This window comes from Myotis davidii, unplaced genomic scaffold (genome assembly GCF_000327345.1).
Source record: "Myotis davidii unplaced genomic scaffold, ASM32734v1 scaffold38, whole genome shotgun sequence".
Taxonomy (NCBI): Eukaryota; Metazoa; Chordata; class Mammalia; order Chiroptera; family Vespertilionidae; genus Myotis; species Myotis davidii.
The window spans coordinates 6,080,024-6,102,314 of NW_006291383.1; the positions used below are offsets into that span (position 1 = coordinate 6,080,024).

The window sequence follows — 22,291 nt, forward strand, 5'->3', positions numbered from 1 at the left end:
TGCAAAAATCTAGGGTTTATTGTTGAAGGGGAAAGGGAAGGGAAAAGGGGAGGGAAAAGGGAAGGGGAAAGAGAGGGCGAAGGGCTGGGATAATAAATTCTAGAGAGGCAGTACATGCCCCTGGGCCAGGGCAAGGCACCCCTCTGGGGGACTCTGCAGGCTAGCAGGCAAGGTTAACTTGTCTCAATCCCATGTCAGCTGGGACCTTCCCTAAGCCTTGCAGGTTTTCTTCCTCTTCCTGGGAATGCCAGCTGACCTGGGCTCCCGGATTAGATAACAGCTAGGCCTTCCTTTGGCAAATGTGCAGCTGTGTGGAGGGGCCACGACCCACTCTACAGCCATCTGCCAGTCTGTGTGCTCCCAGGCTGACCTGAGTCCCGCCCTGGCTGAGGCTGCTACCTGGACGTGGCTTGGGAAGCACGGGGGCTAGGGTTGGGGCATAGCAGCACTGGCCCTGGGGATGTCAGACTTTGAGTCAGGGACTCATCCAGCTTGCGGGTCTCAGCCTCCAGGACAGTGGCCTCAGGGGCCTGGGCCACAGCGAGAAGGGAGTGGGAGAGGCTGTGGTGCAGGCCTGCTAGCTCACGGCTGGTCTGCACCGAGCGAGCGATATAGTCCTGCTTCTGCTTCCGCTCCAAGGCGAGCTGGGCTCGCAGCAGAGCCACCTGGTGGGCAGGAAAAACAAGAGAGCAGTTGAAGGTCTTGAGGCTGCTCCAACTCTCCCCACGCTGCTCCTGTGGCTCTTTTCAGACCAGCATTTGAACCAACTCTATCATATCTACGGTGTTTGGGGGAAGGGCCCCTCCCTGGGAATCGGTATCCAGTGATGGTCAACCCTGGCTGCACAGGAGAATCAATCAGGGAGCCTGAACAACAACAGAACTATTCCTCAGCATTACTGAGGGATAACTTACATGTAATAAAATGCCCAGGTTTGAAGTGTACTTCTTGATGAATGTGATAATGTATATACCCACGTGGAACACTATCCCAATCAATATTCAGAATGCAGGGTGTCCCCACAACAGGTATACATACTTGAACAGCTGCTAGCTCAATTTTGAAAATGAAATGTATTTTAATAAACATTGCCTTTATAATTATTCAAAGTGTGTGTGTACATTTTTTTGGGACACCCTATATTTTAATCACTGCAGAAGTTCCATTGTGTTCTTTTGGATGCTTTTGAAAAATATTCTGACCTAATTAGATTAGCGTAAGGTCTGGGCATCAGTATTTTTTTCAAAGCCCCCCAGGTGGTTCTGATGTGCAGCCAGGGTTGAGAACAGCCAATTAATCACCCATTTCTCAGATGGGTGTACTGAGACTACCAGGAGGTGAAGTATTGGGAGCTCAGGACAGACACAGGACTAGGGTGAGGCAAGAGAGGCTCCATGGTGCAAAATTTAAGGAGGTACTCCAGGACGACTGTGAGGGCTTCCTTAAATTCTACTCGCAAGGTGCCTCTCTTGCCTCATCCTAATCTGGGTCCTGTCTTCGGGATTGTTTTGTATGAATTCAAAGTAATCGCTTAGGTCTAGCTCCATAGTCAGGCCCTGCCAGGAGAGACTGCTAATTTCTAAAACAGGCTCAGAGGTAAAAATTCCACAGTTCTTTTTACCCCTGGGCCTTGAAAGACAGGGGGCACCTTTCGTGAGGCCTAGGAGGCAAGAAGGCACTTTACACAGTTTCTCTGAGCGTGGCAGCTTGACCCGAGCTCTGAGGTATGGATCCTGGCAGGGCCTGGTGCCATGCTACTCGCCTGATGTGCTGGCAATAGTCCTGCCTGCAAAGGTGCATGTGAGGGCAGGGAGGCCAGGGCATTTCTGCTGGCGTTAGTCTGTCCTCCTAGGCTCTTCCGCTCCTTCGTCCTTTTCCCTGTCTTTTCCTTTCCTAACTAGGAACCTGGTGGTCTGGGGCCTGGAGAAGGCTTCCTTCCCCACCCCCACCCCCACCCTAACCACGTGGGAGGCTGAGTTAGAACTGGTCTCTTCTTATCGCCCACCAGGCTGAAGTTTGCTGAGACAGGAACTATTTCCCCTCTCCCTGTGGGAGGTGCACAAAGGACCAAGCACACAGCACACATTAAAGCTGGTTGCCTGAGTGCAAGGGAGGGGAAGGGGGCTTAGAAAATGGATCCTTCTAGAACATACCTCTTTCTGCAGTTCAACCATGTGCCTGACCTCTGAAGAGCCCTTCTGTCCTCTTCCATTCTGTGGAAGACAAAGGCCATTCCTTTTGGGAGAGGCCTTCCCACCCCAGGGTTCTGCAGGCCTCCTCAGCTCATCACCATCCTGGGGACCAGGGCACAGGCTATGGGTCAGAAGTGTTGGAACTCAGCCTGAACGCTGTAGGGCACCAGGGCAAGGAGAGGCCCAAACCAGCCTAATGAATGGGTGATGCCCTCGGAGACCTGACACTGAATATCCAAAAGGCTTGGAAGGCACTGGCTTCACGGAGGCACCTTTTCGTTTACAGAAGTACAGCATGCACCTGCTTTGTGCAGGTCCTGGGTCTGAGTTAAGGATGCAGAGAGGAGGTAAGACCAGGTGTCTGCCGGTGAGAAGCTCTTATTAACGGAAGGGGGTGGAGAGCTGGGAGATGCTCAGTGCGCAGAAACAGCCTCCCTCCGAGGGTGCAGGCTGCCTACCGATAGGCTGAGTTCCTCAGAATGCAGGGCCGCTAGCCCTGACACCACCCCACCGAAGCTGAGCCTCCTTCCGGGGTCAGGGACACACTGAGCAGTGCTGCCTGGGGCAGAGCCGGGGCAGGAGGGGCTCTCTGGATTGGCCGAAGTGGCTGTCACCCCTTGCAAGGGTAGCCTGGGAAATGCACTGAAGAGGGAGGATTCTGGTGGCTGGGGCTGGGCTCTCCTGAGGCTGCAGTCAATGAAGAGGTAAACCTGTGGTGTGGGGGATGATGCCGTGTCTTCGCTGGTCTCCAGGACCCCTGATCGCGATGTGCGTAGGAATTCCCTCTTCAGCTTCCTCCGTTCTCGCTCCACCTGCCAGGAGGCAAGTGAGAAATCAGGGCTCAGCTCGCCTTTTCAAGAGAAGGCCAGCGCATGTGTGGGCGTGATGGCAGGCGGCAGCAGTCACGGGGAGCTGAACTGCTTGCTGAGGGGAGCACCTGCTAGGGCAGCCCTGAGTGCCAGGAAGTGCTCCTGGGCAGGAAAGGTAAGGCGTCCTCTCAGGCTTTTGGAACAAAGGTTAACAAACATCTTTTGGGGCTTGTGAGCCATCTGACCTCTGTTTCAACTATTCAACTCCATTACTGTAGCCTGCAAGAAGCTGTAGACAATACATGAATGAAGGGGCTTGGCTGTATCCCCATAAAACTTTATTTTTCAGAAATAGGCAGCAGGCCGAACTTGGCCCTTGGACTAAAGTGTACCAGCCCCTGCTCTGAGGGCAGGGCCAGAAGTAGAGATCATGTCCACTGCGCCCCGGAGGAGGGAGCCGAGGATAGATGTTACCTGCTCCAAGGTGGTGCGCAGCTGGATATTGTGGTGCTGTAGCCTGCTCCGGTCAACCTCCAGCTGTGCCACTGCTTGCTGCAGGTGTTCAAGCCTTTGTTCCCATGGCTGCTTCTCCTGCGTCCCAGCACTGGGCTCTGCCTCTACTCCTGAGACCTGTGGGAGAGACCTGTGAATCTCACCTGGGCAGTGCCTTAGACAGGTGAACAGATAGACGGCAAAGGGACCAATCTGGCAGGTCTGGGATTCAGGATACAAGTCCCAAGAGAAGGGGACAAGCCCCCTGGACACAAGCTCTCTCTTGGGCCACCTGTTCCCCCAGACCCACAGCTCACCTGCCCCAGCTGTCCACCTGCCTCTCCTCTGGGCCCCTGTTCTGTCCTGCTGGTCGGGCCGGGGCTGTGGAGGCGCTCCTTCTCCAGGGCCTGTCTGGTGAGCTCCAACTCATCCTGGGTGTCAGGGTATGGAACAAATGTCATCACAACCTCAGATCCAGACTCACTCCACCTCTATCCTCAGTTCAGTTTTCTCATCTGGGTATAATCCTGTGTGTCCTGGAGCCTCTGAGCTATTCTAGTGCAAAACCTTCACTTCATAGATGGATAAAACAAGATACATGGTGGGCTAGGCCTGAAACCTGTCTCGTTTTAGATCTCCCACCGGCTAAGTGATAACTTGCAGCATTGGAAAGAGGATGGACGCTGGAGCCACACAGAGCTGGGTATTGTGTCATCACTTATTGGCTAGACGACTTTGGTCAGGAGAGGCTCCCCAAACCCCAATTTCCTCATTTGTAAAATGAATACATGCTCCTTGAAGCATAAATCAAACCTTTGGAATTCATCCCTATAGATAAGTGGGGAACCTAGTGCTTGATATATTCCAGGCACTCTGCTTCATAGATGAGAATGGCAGAGAAGAGAGACAGATGAGTGTGTGTGTGGGTGGAGGCTGTCTGGGAGGAAGAGCTGCACAGTAAAAAGGCTGCTTGGACCTAATTCCAGTTTTGCCACTTACTAAGCTGTATGTCCTTGGGCAAGTTATTCAACCCCCCGAACTGTCACTTCTCATCTATAAGGTGAAAATAATAACAGTTCCTACTTTTCAGGGTTGTTGTGGAAAAAAGTGAGAATAACAGTGCTCAGCATATAAAATGCCTAAGATAAAAAAAATGGTACTACTGTGACGAAGGGTTGCATCTGAAAGATGTTCTTGAGTGGGTGTGGCAGGAGAGACTGACCCGAGCCACAATAGAGAAAATACTGCTCAGTAACCCAAGAACAGGGTCAGGAAGTACCTTCCGGCCCAGCTGTACACCTACTTTCTCTGTGCCTCTAAGAGCGGGCCTGGAAATAGGACAGACACTCCGCTCATTGAATGCTTTCTTCCTATGCACTTTGTACATATGATCTCATTTCATACACAAAACGGCCTTATGCAGCTGGTACCATCATTCTCTATTTTATCCATGAGAAAGCCAAGAGGCAGAGACGTGAAGGCACAGCTAATAAACTGCAGAACTGCATTGCAAACCCAGGAACTTGACTCCAAAGTTCATAAACGTAACCCCTTCTATGCATGTTGCCCTTTCACCAGAGCAGAGCACTGTGAGCTCCCAGAAGGCACGTCCCCGGAGATGATGAAGGGGGTTCTCCGGGGCTCAGCACAGGCTGTAAGTCGGTCTCCCAGGAACAATGGGCTTGGTTCCTCTCGGCAAAAGAGACAATGCCTCTCTGTGTGCAACAGTCAACCCTTCTTTCCTGGCTGCCTACTCTGGAGGCCTGGTGCTCAGTGCTGGGCGTGCAGAGATGACTAAGACATGGCCCCTGACCTTGAGGTTAAATGTTATACCCTAAGGTCCTCTTCCTTCTCACTCACCATCCCACTGAGAAGCCCACTTATTCCTACCTGCTGATCCTCCAACGTCTAGTCTCAAGTTCATCTTTACCTTCAGATCACTTGATAGATCTGCCTGCTGGACATCTCCCCTTGCATGTCCCACAACCTCACTCCATTTCCAAATTAAACTCATTCCACTCCTCTTCCCCAAACCTGCCTTTGTGCATCTCAGTGAGCAGAAACCTGGGTTCTGATTTCGTTCTGTCCTTTCTTTACTCCACAGTCTCTTAGCCAATCAACTGCCTGACGTCCTATGAGCATCTAGGTCTGCCCTTGTGCCTCCATCTGCACTTAGTATCTCAGGTCACCATCTCTCGCCTGACCTAGGTTACAGCCTCCTCGTTGGTCTCCTCAGGTCTAGTGTTGCTCCACACAGCAGCCTGAGCGATCTTTCCGGACTGTATATCTGATCATGTCACTCGCCTGCCCTAAACCCTTCATCCACTTCTCATTGGTCATCCACATCCTTAACATGACTCATAAGCCTGGAATGATGGGGCCCCTGCTGTCCTCACTTTTCTTGCCATCTCCTCTAGGTTCCAGGAGCCTGCACTCCCCACACAGATACTCCATGTTCTGTCTTACTCAGAAAGCTTCTCCCCACCTGTGCTTGGCTAATTCCTTGCTAGTCCCTTCAGATCTAACCTTTAACACCACTTTTACCAGGAAGCCCTTCAGGACTCACCCCCAGGAAAGGTAGGGTGTCCCTCTAGTATACTCAGAGCACACTAAACTTCCCCAAAGAAGCACTGAGAATAACTAGGTGCTGCATTCTAATTGCTTATCCACGAGACTGTAAGCTCGATGAGGGTAGGGACTGTGGGTATCTTATTCTCTTCGCATCCCCCCAGACTAGCACAACTACCTGGATTCCACTTACGTTGAGATGCTTGGGACCTCAGCTTTCCCACACCTTGAGGTACACAAGTGGAGGGTGGCAGGCAGTGCCTGAGTTCAGCCGCCCAGGGCTCTGCCCCCTGGTCCTCATGACCCATTGATGACTCACCTGCAGCCTCTGCTGTTCCGAGTCGTGCTCCAGGACAGAGGCTTGGAGGAACATGGCTACTTCCTGCAGACTGCTAACACTGGCCTTGCTCTGGGCCAGGGACAGCGCCAAGTCCTGGGCCTTCTCCCTCCACTCGATCTCCCTGGCCTCCGTCTGCCTCAGGACTGCCTGTAATCGCTCCAGCTCCTGCTGCAGCCTGGGTCCTAGAGAGTCCCGTTTTGTAGAGGGCTCCTCCACTGGGGAGGCTTTGCGGCTGTGGGCTGAGGCCTCCAGATTCTTCCTTTGCTCTCTCAGCTCCAGGATCTCCTCTTCCCTTTGTGCTAGAGTCAGCTGTAGCTCCCTTAAGCTCTCATAAAGGCCCCTCATCTCTTCCTCTCTTTCCTGGCCCAGATTCTGCTTCTCTTGGATCACATCCTCTTGGAGCCTCTGGGCCAGAGACTTCTCCAGCAGCTGCCTCTGTTTCTTCTGATGTCTCAATTCTCCATCCCTCTGTGCAAGCGCCTGCTGGAGCTCCTGCACGGCCGCCTGGTGTCGGAGATCCCGGTCCTGGATCTCACCTTCCCGCTTCCTTAGGACCTCCTCCAGCTGCCGGGCTTGTGCCTGGCAGGAGTCCAGGGCAGCCTGCAAGGTGGCCGTGCTGGCCTCAAGGCTGCGGCTCAGTTCTGCCTGTCCAAGGAGATGCTGCTCTTTCTCCTGCAGGGCAGCCTGAGCCTGGCTGAGGGCCTCCTGCAGAGCCTCGGCCTGGCCTCGGGCAGCCTCCTCCTGATGCTGGGAGGACTGGCTATCTGCCCGCAGGGCCTCCAGCTCCTGGTCCCGTTGCTTGAGCATCGCCTCTGCCTGCAGCCAGCCGTCCTGCAAGGCCTTGGCCTCCGCCTCGTGCTCCTGTGCCCGCTCCGCACACTGTTGCTGGAGGGCCAGCAGGGCCTTCTCCTGCTTCTGAAATTCAGCCCTTAGGTCACCCAACACCTCCTCCAGGGCCTGTGCCCGTTGTCCCTCCACTGTCAGTTCTTCCTGGAGTCTTCGCACATGTTCCCTCTGGTCCTCAAGCTCTCCCTGGCGCTCTCTCAGTGTCATGTGCGCCTGCTCCAGAGCTCTCTGCAGTGTGCCTGCCTTTTCCTTCACCACCTCCTCCTGCCCCTGGGCCTGCTGCTGTTGCTGCTGCAGGGCCTCGAGCTCCTGGTCCCTCTGGGCCAGGGCTCTCTGGGCCTCTTCTAGCTGGCCCTGAAGCGACTTCTCTTTCAGCTCCCCCTGCTCCCTGGCTTCCTGCAGGTGCTGCTGCAGGACCACTATCTCCTGCTCTCGCTGGGTCAGGAGGAGGCTGGTCTCTCCCACCTTCCTGTGTAGGCCCTGGAGCTGCTGTTCCAGCTGGCCCTTGTGTTCCTGAAGTTCCCGGATACGCTCCTGCTGGCATTCCACCTCCTTCTCCTTGTCACGCAGGATTAGCTTCATGTGCTCGAGGCTCCCTCGCTGTGCTTTCTTCTGGCCCTTCCCTTCCTCTGCCCGCTCCTGCATCAGCTGCCTCTGAGAGGCCAGCTCCCGGCCTCGCTCTCTCAAGGAAAGCTTGATCTGTTCCAGGTCCTCCTCTAGAATCTTGGTCTGCAGGGTCCTCTGATCTTCAAGGACCTGAATCCTCTCTTTCTGCAGCACCATCTCCTGGTCCCTCCTCTGGAGGTCCTGAGTCAGGCGCTCTTTCTGCCTCTGCAGCTCCTCGATCTGTTCTCGCTGGGACTTCACCTCCTGGTCCTTCTCCTGGAGCTCTCCTGCCAGAAGGCTGCTGTGGCTCTCCAGCTCGTGGATCTGGCTGCTTAGCACCTGCAGCTCCTGGCTCCTCTCCTCTAGGTCCAGGGTCAGGTGGGTCAGAGCCACCCTCTGCACCTCCCTCTGGCTCTCCAGCTCCTCAATTGCCTTTTGCTGGCACTCTACTTTGCGGTGGTTTTCCTCCAGTTCCAGGGCCAGGCACTCCAGAGTAACCAGCTGCTTCTGCAGATCCTGAATCTGTCCTTTCTGGGACTCAATCACTTGGTCCCTCTTCTCGAGTTCTAGAAGCTGATGCTCTACAACGTTCCTCTGTGTCTCTTGATCCTTCTCGAGCTCTTTGATCTGCTCCCTCTGCACAGTCAGCTTCTGCTCTCGCTCCTGGACGGCCATCGGCAGATGCTCTAAAACAGACCTGCACCTCTCCAGCTCCTGAATCTGTTCCTGTTGCAGATCCACCTCTTGGTTCCTCTTCTTTAGGTCCAGAGACAGCAATTCCAAAGCTGCTTTCTGCATTTCCCGCTGCTTCTCCAGTTCCTGGATTTTTTCCTGCAAAGCCTCCACCTCCCCTTCTCTTTCAGATAAGGCCTGGGCCAGGATAGCCAAGTTCTCCTGTAAAGCCTTTCCTTGGGCCACCTTCAGCTCGCCCTGCTCCCGCAGAGCCTGGGCTCTCTCGCGCTCACTCTCCACCTCCTCATTTTTCAATTTCAGGGCTGAGCGAGCAGTTCGCAGGTCTTCTTCCAGGACCCCTGCAGCACTCGCCTGAGCCCTGGCTTCTGTGACAGATGCTTGCAGATGTTGCACCTGGGCTGTCAGGTTCTCCTTAGCTGCCTGAAGTAACTGTCGCTCATTCTGCAAAACAAGATGCACAGCCCCCTTAGACCACACTTCGTTGATACCATCACTCCAACCGGGTCCTTTCTTTCCTTACTGGTAGCACCAGCATTGTCAAGGACTTGGACCAAAAGAACTCCTGCATTCCACTTACGCTACTAACTACTGTGAGAGAACATGCCTACCACTCCCAGGGCTCTGCTACGCCCAGAGGAGAACACACTGTGCAAATGAGTCATCCCAGACTCTGGTCCTTCAGGGCAAGGGGCAAAAGGAGGACTCACTGGGGCCTTCATAGTGGCTCAGGGAGTGGGGCCAGCCAGCAAAACAGGCACTGCTGAAGGAAGCTGGGCACACATATGGATGGGATAGGACTGTAGACCAAGATGGGTCTGAGAGCTAGAGCTGGGTCCTGAGGGACGACTCCTGAAGCAACCCCCGCCCCACACCAGCACCACCATACCTGGGCTTCCATTCCCTGCAGCTCTGCTCGCCGTAGGCGACTCTGTAAGGATGCCACAGTTTCGTGCAGTTCCACCAGCTCAGACTCTAGGGACTTCTGCTTTTCTTCCCACTTGGATTTCTCTTTGGGAAGAGGAGAGGTAGTAGAGCAAGGCCCATGGTTGGGATGGAGGAAAAGTGGGAGGTAGAGGCAGATGGACGATGGGAAACAGAATCAAAGGGGAAGAAGGCCAAGGAGAGAATTATATCCAGTTTCATAGAGACATCACCCATCTGCCAGCTGCTCCTGTTTGTCTAGGCTCCTGGCTGCTTCCAGACTCATGTCTGTGTCTGCTGTGCAGCTCCAGCACTGCCTTATAATCATCCCAACAATTTCTCAGCCTGATCACATTCAGATCCTCAACTCTGGATTCCAGACAGGGTTGAGCTGGATGACACTGGAGATCCTTGCGAGTCTCCTACTCTAGGATTTTGCTCTGGTTCTTGGAGACTAGGGTTACTCTGCTGGCTTCCCCCATCCCTACCATTTCTGCAAAAAGCACATAACCCAGATCGATGTGTGTGTCTCTCAGGGAGACCTCTGGGATACTTTCATGACCCAGACCCAACCCCCAAGTTGTCCTCTTCTCTTCTACAGTAGAGCCTTGAGCCTCAAGATCTTCCCCTCTCCTTTCCCTTCCAAGTGGTCACCACCCTTTTCAGCCCATGGCTGTGGCACAGATACGTTCTCCCCATATTCTCCCTCCTTGGTATCTCTCAAACAGTCCTCAATCCTGCTGTAAAGGTGAAATAATTTTGGGGACATAGTTGAAGATGAAAAAAATAAGTAACAGGGATCAATGACAAAAGATAAAGAATTTTAAAATGTCCTCACAGTCCTGGCCTTGGGCTGCCAATTTTTAATCTGCAGAGAGAGAAAGCAAAAGCCTAGCCAGCAACTTCTCACTTCACCAAATCTGTTCCTCTTAATCCCTTTTGCCAGGATGGCCCTCAAAGGCCACGGGAAGCAGAAAACAGTTCATGGGGTCTCACCCCTTTGGAGATGCCTCTAGGTATCTTCTCACAGTTGTGGGCAAGCAGTAAAGAGTGGCTGCTAGGCCTGTTCCTGCCCCTTCCGGGCTTCCCGCCTTTCCTCTCCTCCCTCCAAATCCCTGTGCCTGCCTTGAGCTTCTCACCTTCCTGGTTCTGGGAGAGTTGTCTCTGCAGATCCCGCAACTCTGTTTGGACCTGGCTCTTCTCAGCCTCTGTATCAGTGAGATGCTGTTTCAGCTTCTGTGCCTGATTCCTCAGGTCATCCTGGGAAAGAAAGGGCATGGCTAAACTCACGTTCCTCACCTCCCACAAACCTATCCCAGTCCAGGGCCCAAGCCCTCTTCTCCTCTTCAGCCTCTTTTGGGGTTTGCCAGCGGGACCTCCTCTCATAATCCTGAGTTATTTACCTCTGAACTCGTATACACTTGGCTTCCTGAGTGATGACAAGCTCTGCTCTAGCTGACTAGAGCCCTTTTTGTCCCATCTATGTCATTTGAAACAGAACTGTTGCTAACGTTTTAGCCCAGGGTCACCTCTCCTCTCCCTAAACTCTTCCTTCAAAGCCTAACCTAGAGGTCATTTCTTCCTTCTGACCTTCCTCAAGTCAGAATGAATTGTCCCTCCTATTACCATCATGTGCATCTGTATTGATCCAGCTAATTCTATTGGTTCTGCTTTATCTTACAATGCAGTTTGGCTCCGCAGCCATGTTATAAGCCTTCTGGAGGGAGCAATCAGGTCTTTCTGCATTTTGTGTCCCCAGCTCAGATAAGCTGGCATTTGGCGGCACTATTTTTTTATTGGCTAATAAGTTCACTATGAGATGGAATTTACAGGACAGTTAGTTCAGTCATAGGCTTAGCATGTTCCTATAAATGACAACCTCAAATCTCAGTGGTCTCAATTTGTTGTTTTTTTTCTTGAAGGTCTTGGCACCAAGAATAATTCATGGTTGAGAAGAAAATAATACAAAATAATGTCACACATTTGTACAGGGCTCACATAAGCCCCTCACTGATCTAACACTCAACCCTGTGAGGCAGGCATGATTTGCCTGACTTTACTAGCAAAACCAAGGCCCAGAAAACCAAATGCTTTGCTCGTGGTTTCCAGGTCATAGCGATAAAGATGGAATTTATCCCAACCTGATCTCAGGAAGAAAACAGGTCAAACTGCTGCATGAATCTTTTCAGGGGAGGAGAGCAGGGAAACATACCCGAGCCTGCTGAGTCTTCCGCAGGTCTTGGTGGAGCTTGTGGAGGGCAGATGCCACCGCCTCAGCTGAGAGAGCCGTCAGGAGGGGCCCTCTCTTAAAGAGGATTCTCGTTCCATTTTGATCTGAATAAATGAGGCAATACCTCCTGACTTGGTTACAGTCTGAAAAAAACAGCTCTACCTCTTCAGACATGGCCTTTGCCTTCCCACTGATCCTCCTCTCCTCAAAGAAGCCCTTCTAAGTAGTTCTCTCATCATGCACTGTCTGCATACCTACGTGCCAGGCACTGCGGTGGGCGCTCAGTAATGCTAGCTATCATCCAATAAGTGCCAGGAACTGTGTGGGCTATTTTACCTCTGTAACCTCATTAACTCCTTAGAAAAGTCCTGAAAGGTAGGTACTTTTAACATCTGCATTTTATAATTGAGAGAATCAAGCTCGGAGAGGACAGGTGACTTGTGCAAGGACACACAGCTAGCAAATCGTAGAGCTGGGGGCGTTCAAACTCTGGGTTAATTCCAGAGTCTGGCTTTAGCGTTGTGGCACACTGTCTACGGAACTGCATTCCTCTTCCTTCTCCCCTGGGAGCGAGGCCTGGCTTTGGCCCCAAGGACTGAGTTCTTGGATGGCTGCCTCACCTGGCTCAGGACCCCAGAAGGAGGGAGCAGAGTCTCCCCCGCCACTCAGCTCAGGCCTGCTGTCACAAACAGACCCCAGGGCCTGCTGCAGGATGGAACAGAGGCTGGCGAGCTGGGCCTGGGCATGGTGCCCAGGCTGCTGCTCTGCAGCCAGCGCCTCCAGCTGGCTCTCCGTGCTGCGCAGTCGCAGCTGCAGCTGGGCTTCCTTGGCTTCCTGGGCCCACAAGGAAGCTCGCAGCTGCTGCTCTGTTACTCGAGATGCTTCTAGCTCCTCCAGCAGCTGTGCTTCCTGGGCCAGAAAATTAGCTTCTTTTTCCTTTACCTCCTGCTTCAGTAGTTCCACCTACAGGGAGGAAGTAGTCACCCTGAGCAGGGAGTGGAGACCTGCTCCTCAGACCCTTCCTGGTCTTATACTACTGAACCCCGCACCAACCTGATCTGGACAGGTAGGGAGTACTGCAAGGTACCCAAGATCTGACCTGCACACCTACCTACTCACTCCTATGTGTGAGTGTAGGCTACGCAAATGGGCTTTGCCTCTGGTCCCCCTGGCAACTATGTCAACTCCCTGATATTAGAATTCTGCCTGAAACCCTGACACTGAACCTAAGAAGACCAGTCACAGTAATACTGGCTACCATTTATTGAATGCTTATTGTGTTCATGACACTTTACATATAACTATAATGGTTAACAAGTTTCGCCCTTGTTTCATGGATGAAGAAACTGATGCTCACACAACCCAGAAGCAGTAGAGCTGGGAGTCTAACTCAGGATCTGGGTCCTTATCTGCTGCAGTCTTCTGTCTCTCTTACTCATCCCCTCCTAGTTCCATCTTTCCTATGCACCAAGGATTGAGCAGACTGAGTCCCCTTGCTGCCTACTTAGTATTCTGGAGTAATACTATGGCCCTGCTGTGTCTTGACAAACAGACAAAGCACACTAGGGAGTAGCCATGCTTGAATGAACTAGGCCTGCATGAGCTCTGCCCTTTAGGAACAATGTTCTGGGCCATCAGGTTCTCCACAGGCGGTCAAACTCTGTGTCAGGTTCCAAACCCCCACCCTGCCCAGTCCTGGCTTCCCCCTCCTGCCAGGGCTGCTGATGTCCCAGCATGCCCTGTAATAAGGAAAGAGAAAGGTCCTCTTCATGAACCAACTCTGAGCAATCATCTCCCACTCCAGGGACAGGCTTCCACCAGGGAATAGGGCCCATCACTGGTGGGAAGTACCTGGGCACTGAGCTCTTTCTGCCCTCCCTGGGCTTCCTGCAGATCCTGGTGCAGGGAACGCAGCTCCTGTTGTCGAACAGAGTCAGCTTCTTCTAAAACAAGGAGTCTCTGTTCCTTTTCCACTAAAGACTGAGTCAGGCTGAAAAGAGAGGGGTCAGAGGGCTAGGCCGCCCTCTCAGGGGATGAAGAACTACCTTCTCATCTGACTGTTCTAAACATTGAATCAAAATGGAGATAGTAGTGATAATGATTACAGTGAAACAATAAAAACTTCTATTTATTAAGCACTTACTGAGTGCTCCTAAATAATTCTCGCATATGATACCCAATTTCAACTTCATAGTTTATTCTTCTCTGGGAAATTCCAGAAATATCTATATCATACCTAAAATTCAACATGTCCAATCTGCTCTATGCCCTCTGCACCTCCCACCCGTATTATGTTCCCTAGCTCAGTGAATGGATGGCACCTCCATCCACCTAGTACCCCAACTTAGAAGCCTTGATCATATCACAGTTCTCCCTTCATCCTACATATACCTAATCTATGACTACATATAACTGATTCCAATTTCCTAAACATCCTCTAAACCCCTTCTCTCCTCCCCATCCCACTCCCCTATCCTGGTTCAGCTTTAGTATCTCTCATCTAGACAACCGTACTCGTCTCCTAACTTGTCTTCCTGCCTCTAGAGCAGGGGTGGGCAAACTTTTTGACTTGAGGGCCACAATGGGTTCTTAAACTGGACTGGAGGGCCGGAACAAAAGCATGGATGGAGTGTTTGTGTGAACTAATATAAATTCAAAGTAAACATCATTACATAAAAGGGTACGGTCTTTTTTTTCAATAGTTTTATTCGTTTCAAACGGGCCAGATCCGGCCCACGGGCCGTAGTTTCCCCACGGCTGCTCTAGAGTCATTCACGAAAGGATTTGTCCCTTCCCAACCTCCTACAGCCCTGAGAATACATGCGGCTTTTCATTCTGGGTGATAGGACCTCATTCCTGATGTTTTGTGTCATCACTATCCCTTCTACTAATCATAAATTGGATTATGTTGAGTTGCTGGCTTAACACCCTGCAATGATTTTCTACCAAACCTAAAATAACTACAAACTCCTTCCTGTGACCTACGAAATCCTGAATGACATGGACTTGTCTACCTCAAGTCACTCTCTCCTCAGTCACCAGGCTCCAGTCATGCTGCACCTTCAAGTTCCCCAAACACCCCCAGCTTTGACCTGCCCCAGAGCCACTGCGTGTGACTTCTATCCCTCCTGCACAGAACTCTCCCACCCTTTGCATGGTGGCTCCATTTCACCCTGCAGTCGAGGAAGGACTTCCCTAACATCTAAAGTAGATCTCCCTCCCCAGCCTGCCCCATTCTATTTCAGCATCCTGTTTCTTTCCTCCACATCATGGAACATAATCTGCAATAATTTATTTTCGGGATTATTTGATTAATGTCTTCCCTACAAAATTATAAATTCTGTTGAAATGGGGACCATACTGTCTTGTTTACCACTGTATCCTGACACCTGGCATAGTGCCTGGTGCATATGCATTTGTCTAAATATTTACTAAGTAAATGAAGTGTAGGCTTGGAAGACAGGGTCTGTGTCCTACCCCCTTGGCTACTTGTACAGCCCACAGCTGGAGACATGAAAGGCTAGATGACCTGAGCAAAAAACTGTCAACCTCCCAGTGACCACTGGAGCGAGATAGGCAAAAGCTAACTTTGTGGCTTGTCTAGCCTACCTGGCTTTGTCTCTCTCCAACTCTTTCTGAATTCGGCTACATTCCTGGGCCTCTCTCCGCTTCTCCTGAATCTCCTGCTCCACCAGCCTCTGGGAGTCATCCTTGGAAACCAGCTGAGACTTCAAGTCCTCCACCTGAAAAGTTAAGGGCATGAGGACCAAGGGCAGGGGCCCAGAGGGAGGATGATTCTCGCCTATGGCTTCATGGTCCTTCAAGGTTTACCTTAATCACCAGCTCATTTCCAGTGCTCTGGAGGTTCCACCAATCAATCCTTACATACTCTTCTTAACTACCCTCCTCCCCAAACACCATTCAGCTAGTCACCTGTCTCCCAGCCTCATATATGCTGGATAAATTCAGGCACAAATAAAAATCTTTGCTGAATATAACTACACCCAAAGGCAAAGTGATGGGCAAGTGTATAGTGACTGAATTTTTTAAAATGAACAATCAGAACGCCATCTGATATAGGATTTTGAGAAGGAAAAGCAATCAGAATAAAAAAAGCCATCTGGTCTGGCTGGTGTGGCTCAGCGATTGAGTGTCAACCTATGAACCAGGAGGGAAGACAAAAAGAACAACTGACAGTGGAGCTGCCTGAGAATATCTAAGTTCTGCAGTCAGCACAGGAAGATTACACCCAGAGCTCAAGGGGCCCGTGCTCAGCTCTGAGTACCCTCCCACCTTCCACTCAGCACTGGGGCCCAGCCTTCTCCTCCAAAGCTCCCACGGTTCCCCTTGTCCTGTAGGAGGGAGTGGGGCAGCCTGGCTTTGCTAGGGAAGCGCTGGGGGGCTGGGAGAGAGGAGGAGGGACCTGCTTCTGCAGGTCTATCTTATCCTGTAGCAGGGAGCTGCTCTCTCCTTGGAGGGCGGTGAGGTCATCTCTGTGCTGCTGGGCTGCCTGATCCAGCTCCCGCCGAGCCTCCCGGAGCTGGGTCTGCAGCATTCCAATGGTCTCCTGCAAAGGGAGAAGACAGCTATGAGAAGAGGAAAGCTTTCACAGGGGCCTTGAAATTCACACTGTAGAAATCAATATCATATAAATACTACTTTTTTAGCTGGGGTAGCAAAAGCTAAAGCAGGACCCAGAAATCCAACTTGTGTCTATCATGCCCTGCCACCTCAACTCCTCACCTCCTGTTCCCTCGCCGCCCTCACAAAGTGCACTGGCTCACCCAGGAGTTCTCGGTCAGGGTCCCTGAATTGGCTGCAGTCCCTTAGTCAGACCATCGCAACAACCTCCCGTTGCACAGCCCTATTTCTACTTCATACCCCCCCCCCCACACACACATTAAATTATGTCCTTCTCTGCTTCCTAAGTACCAACATTTTCCCACTGCCCTTGATCAAATCCAGGCTCCTGCCATGGCTGACAAAGGGCTCCTGCCTCTCTTTCCACTCACCCCTGAGCTTATCACGCTGCAGCCACGCCGCCTCCTTTCTGTCCTGGAACTCCCCACGCCCTTTGCTGTCTGTCCCAGGGCCCTTGTGGCGCGTATTTCCTCTGCATAACCTACTCTTCAGATCGCTGGCTTCTTTGCTTTTTAACAGTTTTACTGAGACATAGTTCAGATGCCACACAATTCACCCATTTAAAGAGTAAAATTCAACGGTTTCAGCGCATTTACAGAGTTTTACAACTACCACTACAATCATTATTAGAACATTGTCATCACCCAGAGGAAACCTGTACCCACCATCCCTTATTCTCACTCCCAACCACGCATCTACTTCCTGTCTCTGTAGGTTGGCCTGTTGTGGGCATTTCCTATCAATGGAATCATACACTGTATGGCCTCTTGTGACTGGCTTTCACTCAGCATGTTCCCAAGGTTCATTCCTATTGTTCACGGGGCTTTTAAACCTCATGTCTCAGCTCGAATGTTACTTTCTCCTTGAGCTCCTCCCTGACCTCCTTGCCCAAAGAGGCCACTTTTCAATCAGTCTCAATTATATCACCATATGCATTTCCTTTACAGCACGTATCACAACCTGCAATTATCTCATTTATTTTGTGTTTGCTCCTCCTGGTCTGTCTCTGCTACTGGAAAGTAAGCTCCTTGAGGGCAGGGACCATGTCTGTCATGTTCACTGGGCGCCACACCGTGAGGTTTGCCATATGTTACCACCCAGCACAGGGCCTGACCCGAAGTGCCAAAGAACTGGCCAATGCTGCATGAGTGAATCAATGTTCCCCTTTCTTCCCTGCCCAGGACCACCCTCCATACCTGTTCCTTTAACTTCTGAACCTTCATGTCCTGCCTCAGCCGTTCCAGTTGCTGGCTGGCATCTGCCAGTTCCTTCTGGGTCTGGAGCAGTGTCTCCAGGAGGGACACCCTCTCCTTCTCTGTTTCGAGCTGCATCTGTGGAGGGACAGGAGTGCAGGGCTTGTTGGAACGAGGTCACCATGCTCAGCCACTAGGCCACCAGCATATTCCAGCTATTCGATTGCTCTTCCGGCAAATGGGGTGGGGGCTGAGGGCAAAGGAAGGCCTGGACCCACTGACTGAGAACCAGGAAGTGCAAAGATTGCCACTAGTTTCCAAGCTGACAGGATGTGGTAAACGCCAGCCCTCCCGCAGGAAGTATGACGTACTGCCGGCCCTGCAATTAATGCTGCCTGTCACCCAGCTCACTCGCAGCAAATGGGTGGCTACATTCTTCTAGAAGCCCCTGCGGTACTGCTCTGGGGAGTGGAAGAGGAAGTGTTCACAGGCAGGGAGCCGCAGGCTGGACATTCAGCCTCCCACCTGGCATAGGGCGCTCTCGGCCTTGGCCCGTTCTTCTTCCTTCTGGGTCCGGAGAGCCTCCGTCTCTGCCTGCTGCTCCCGTAGCCTCATTTCTAGCTCCATTTTCTCCTTCTCTAGGGTCTCCAGAGCCTTATCCAGTTCCTGCTGGTGCCGGGAGCACTCTTTCTCCTGGTCATACAAAGGAACACTGTTAGAACCAAATGGGTGAGGAAAGGTGGCAGAAGAACTGGATGAGAGTAAGTCCACTGCTCACCAGCTGTATGACCTGGTACTGTCGAAGCCCATTTCCTCATCTGTGAAGGAAGGCTAATAACCCCTGCCTTCCCTACCTCACCAAACTTCATGAGAATCAGATGAGATTTATAAAAAAAGTCAAATGGTGCCACACATAAAAGTACTTTCTAAAGTGTAGTTGTCCCTAATATAAGTTACGATTATGCGTTATTTTAAAGCAACCACATCATGGTTCATGGTTGTAACAATGAACTGAGGTGACAGACTCGCTCTCTGCTGCCCACTCTCCCCTGCTCAGGGAGGCAGTCAGCCTTCCAAAAAGTCAGGTCGAGCCCAGCGAGGGTGTCTCCTGTATTATACAAGAGCACTAGGACGTGGCATCGGTCCACCAGAGGTCCACCAGTCACCAAAGCCTTCCCTGATCTCCCAGACTAACCCAGCACCCTCCGTTAGTGAAGGGCTTTGGAGCCAGGCTGCCTGGATTAGTGTTTAGTCCAACACTACTAATGTGACCTCAGTTAAAGTTTATCACATCTCAGTGTCTCAGTTTCCTCATCTTGAAAAATGGTGATAACAACAGTGTCCTCCCTCCTAGGATTGTTTAGAGCAGTGGTTCCCAACCTTCCTAATGCCGCGACCCTTTAATACAGTTCCTCATGTTGTGGTGACCCCCAACCATAAAATTAGCAGGATGTATTTTCATTGTTACAAATTGAACATAATTAAAGCATAGTGATTAATCACAAAAACAATATGTAATTATGTATGTGTTTTCCGATGATCTTAGGCGACCCCTGTGAAAGGGTCGTTTGACCCCCAAAGGTTGAGAACCACTGGTTTAGAGGATTAAGATAAGTCATGTAGCCCTGGCTGGCGTGGCTCCATGGTTAGTGCTGGCCTGCTCACTGCTCACCAAAGGGTCACAGATTCAATTTCCAGTCAAGGACACACACCTGGGTTGCAGATTAATCCCTGGCCCTGGTCCGGGCGCATGGGGGAGGCAACCAAGCAGCCAATTGATGAGTCTCCCTCACATCGATGTTCTCTCTCTCTCTCCTGTCTAAACATCAATGGAAAAAATATCCTTGGGTGAGGATTAAAAAAACAACAACAACACTACAAATTTATAGAAAAAAAATAAGTGTCTAAAGCACTTTATTTTTTAATATTTTATATAGATAGATAGAGGATAGATTTTTTTAATTGATTTCAGAGAGGAAAGGAAAGGGAGAGATAGAAACATCAATGATGAGAGAGAATCATTGATTGGCTGTCTCTAATACACTACCTACTGGGGATTGAGCCCACAAACCAGGCATTTATCCTGACTGGGATTCAACCGTGACCTCCTGGTTCATAGGTCAATGCTCAACCACTAAGCCACACTGGCTGGGCCATGTAAAACACTTTAAATGGTGCTTTGAGCCCAGAAACTATTTAGAATTAATATCTATCATCATCAGCATCATGAATAAAATTGTACATAGGGCCCGACCTGGTTTGGTGTAGTGGGTAGAGCATTGGCCTGCAGGCTGAAGGGTCCCAGGTGTGATTCTAGTTAAGGGCACATGCCAGGGTTGTGGTCTTGATCCTCAGTGGGGGGCGTGCAGGAAGCAGCCAATCAATGATTCTCTCTCATCACTGATGTTTCTATCTCTCTCTCCCTCTCCCTTCCTCTCTGAAATCAATTAAAATATATTTTTAAAAAAACTACATAGGTTGAGAGGAGTGAATGAAGGTGAAATATTCTGAATGCTCCTATGTCACTCAAGAAAAAAGTAAATATACTGATTAACCTAAGGTGTGTCTTTTGTTTGCTTTTAAAAAAATATTTTTTTACCGATTTCAAAGAGGAAGGGAGAGAGAGAGAGAGATAGAAACATCAATGAGAGAGAATCATTGATCAGTTGCTTCCTGCATGCCCCTCACTGAGGATGGATCCTGCAACCCAGGCATATGCCCTAACTGGAAATTGAACCATGACCTCCTGGTTCATAGGTCAACACTCAACCACAGCCATGCCAGCTGGGCTTAACCTAAGGTTTTAAAAAAAAATTAAATTTATTGAGGTAACATTGGTTAATAACTACATAAATTTCAAGGGTACATTATAATTCGTTATCTGTGTACTCTATTGTATGCTCACCACTCAAAGTCTAATTTCCTTCTGTTACCATATGTTTGACCCCACTTGAGATTTTAAGTATATATCCTATATAATAAAAGGGTAATATGCAAATTGACTCTAATAGCAGAACAACTGGGATGACTGGTCACTATGACACACACTGACCACCAGGGGGCAGACGCTCAATGCAGGAGCTGCCCTCTGGTGGTCAGGGTGCTCCCACAGGGGGCGCTCTGCTCAGCCACAAGCCAGGCTGATGGCTGCCAGCACAGCAGTGGTGGTGGGAGCCTCTCCCGCCTCCTCAGCAGCGCTAAGGATGTCCGACTGCAGCTTAGGTCTGCTTCCCGCTGGCAAGTGGACATCCCCCGAGGGCTCCTGGGCTGCCAGAGGGATGTCTGACTGCCAGCTTAGGCCTGTTCCCCTGGGGAGCGGGCCTAAGCCAGCAGGTGGACATCCCCCAAAGGGTCCCAGACTGCGAGAGGGCACAGGCCTGGCTGAGGGACCCTCCTGAGTGCACAAATTTTTGTGCACCGAACCTCTAGTTTTAAAATACTAAAAGAAACAACTAGCCCTGGACAATGTGGCTCAGTGTTTAGAGCATCAGCCAGCATACTGGAAGGTCATGGGTTCAATTCTCGGTCAAGGGCAGGTACCTGGGTTGCAGGTTCCATCCCTGACCCCAGTTGCCCCGTTGGGACACATGGGAGAGGCAACCAATCAATGTGTCTCTCTCACATCGAGGTTTCTCTCTTTCTCTCTCTCTCTTTCACTCTCTCTCTCCCCTCCCCCTCCCTTCCACTCTCTCTAAAAATAAATCCTATATAATAAAAGAAAATGGACTAAATTATATAATTAAAAGACAAAAGAAAAATAGTTTTGAATTGGGCAAGAACGTGTCCAAGGCATTCCTCTGCTCCCTTTCCATCCTAGGGCCAATTCTAAATCCCAGGATCCGCATTTAATTATCTGTACATATCACAACAATGATAATAGCTAGCATATAATAATAAAGAGTTCACTATATGTCAGGAACTGTTCTTAGTGTTTTTTACATATTATTTATTTAAGATCTAGAAGCTAGACCAAAGAAACCCAAAAGACTAATTCGAAAGAATATATGCACCCGTATGTTCACTGCAGCAGTATTTACAATAGGCAAGATATGGAAGCAACCCAAGTGCCCCAAAACAGACAAGTGAATTAAAGGTTGTGGTAAATACATACAATAGAATATTACTTGGCCATATAAAAGAGTGCGATCTCACCATCTGCAAGAGTATGGATGAACTAGAGGGTATTATGCTAAGTGAAATAAGTTAGTCAGAGAAGGCCAAATACCATATGTTTTCACTTATATGTGGAATCTAAAGAACAAAATCAATGAGCACACAAAACAGAAATAGACCCGTAGATACAGACTAATGGATGCCAAAGGGGAGGGAGGTTGAGGATTTGGATAAAAAAGGTGAAGGAATTACATTGGGCCCTAACCAATTTGCCTCAGTGGTTAGAGCGTCGACCTGCGACTGAAGGGTCCTGGGTTCAATTCCAGTTGAAGGCATATGCCTGAGTTGTGGGCTTGATCCCCAGTAGGGGGTGTGCAGGAGGCAGCCGATCAATGATTCTCTCATCAATGATGTTTCTGTCTCTCTCTCCCTCTCCTTTCCTCTCTGAAATCAATTTAAAAAAATACATATATATATATATACACACATACATACATACTAGAGTCCCGGTGCACAAAAATTTGTGCACTCGGGGGGAAGGGGGGGTCCCTCAGCCCGGCCTGTGCCCTCTCGCAGTCTGGGACCCCTCAGGAGATAACGACCTGCTGGCTTAGGCCTGCTCCCGGGTGGCAGAGGGCAGGCCCAAT

The 22,291-nt window shown here is 50.6% G+C and overlaps 1 protein-coding gene across 8 annotated transcripts in view; it reads right to left on the bottom strand.

Annotated features, from left to right (window-relative positions):
• Positions 1 to 22,291, bottom strand: part of CEP250 (centrosomal protein 250kDa) — a 45,120-nt gene continuing 22,829 nt past the window's right edge. For all 8 annotated transcript variants that reach the window (XM_006764561.2, XM_015564474.1, XM_015564473.1 and 5 more), the window contains 15 exons: positions 18,057 to 18,224; positions 17,535 to 17,669; positions 16,121 to 16,264; positions 15,307 to 15,440; positions 13,549 to 13,687; positions 12,318 to 12,660; positions 11,680 to 11,801; positions 10,607 to 10,727; positions 9,433 to 9,554; positions 6,381 to 8,987; positions 3,811 to 3,924; positions 3,476 to 3,631; positions 2,903 to 3,004; positions 2,154 to 2,213; positions 1 to 665 (listed from right to left, as the gene is read on the bottom strand). In XM_006764561.2, the coding sequence (XP_006764624.1) occupies positions 396 to 665; positions 2,154 to 2,213; positions 2,903 to 3,004; positions 3,476 to 3,631; positions 3,811 to 3,924; positions 6,381 to 8,987; positions 9,433 to 9,554; positions 10,607 to 10,727; positions 11,680 to 11,801; positions 12,318 to 12,660; positions 13,549 to 13,687; positions 15,307 to 15,440; positions 16,121 to 16,264; positions 17,535 to 17,669; positions 18,057 to 18,224 (4,737 nt within the window). In that variant the 3' untranslated portion in view covers positions 1 to 395. The remainder of the gene's footprint in view (positions 666 to 2,153; positions 2,214 to 2,902; positions 3,005 to 3,475; positions 3,632 to 3,810; positions 3,925 to 6,380; positions 8,988 to 9,432; positions 9,555 to 10,606; positions 10,728 to 11,679; positions 11,802 to 12,317; positions 12,661 to 13,548; positions 13,688 to 15,306; positions 15,441 to 16,120; positions 16,265 to 17,534; positions 17,670 to 18,056; positions 18,225 to 22,291) is intronic.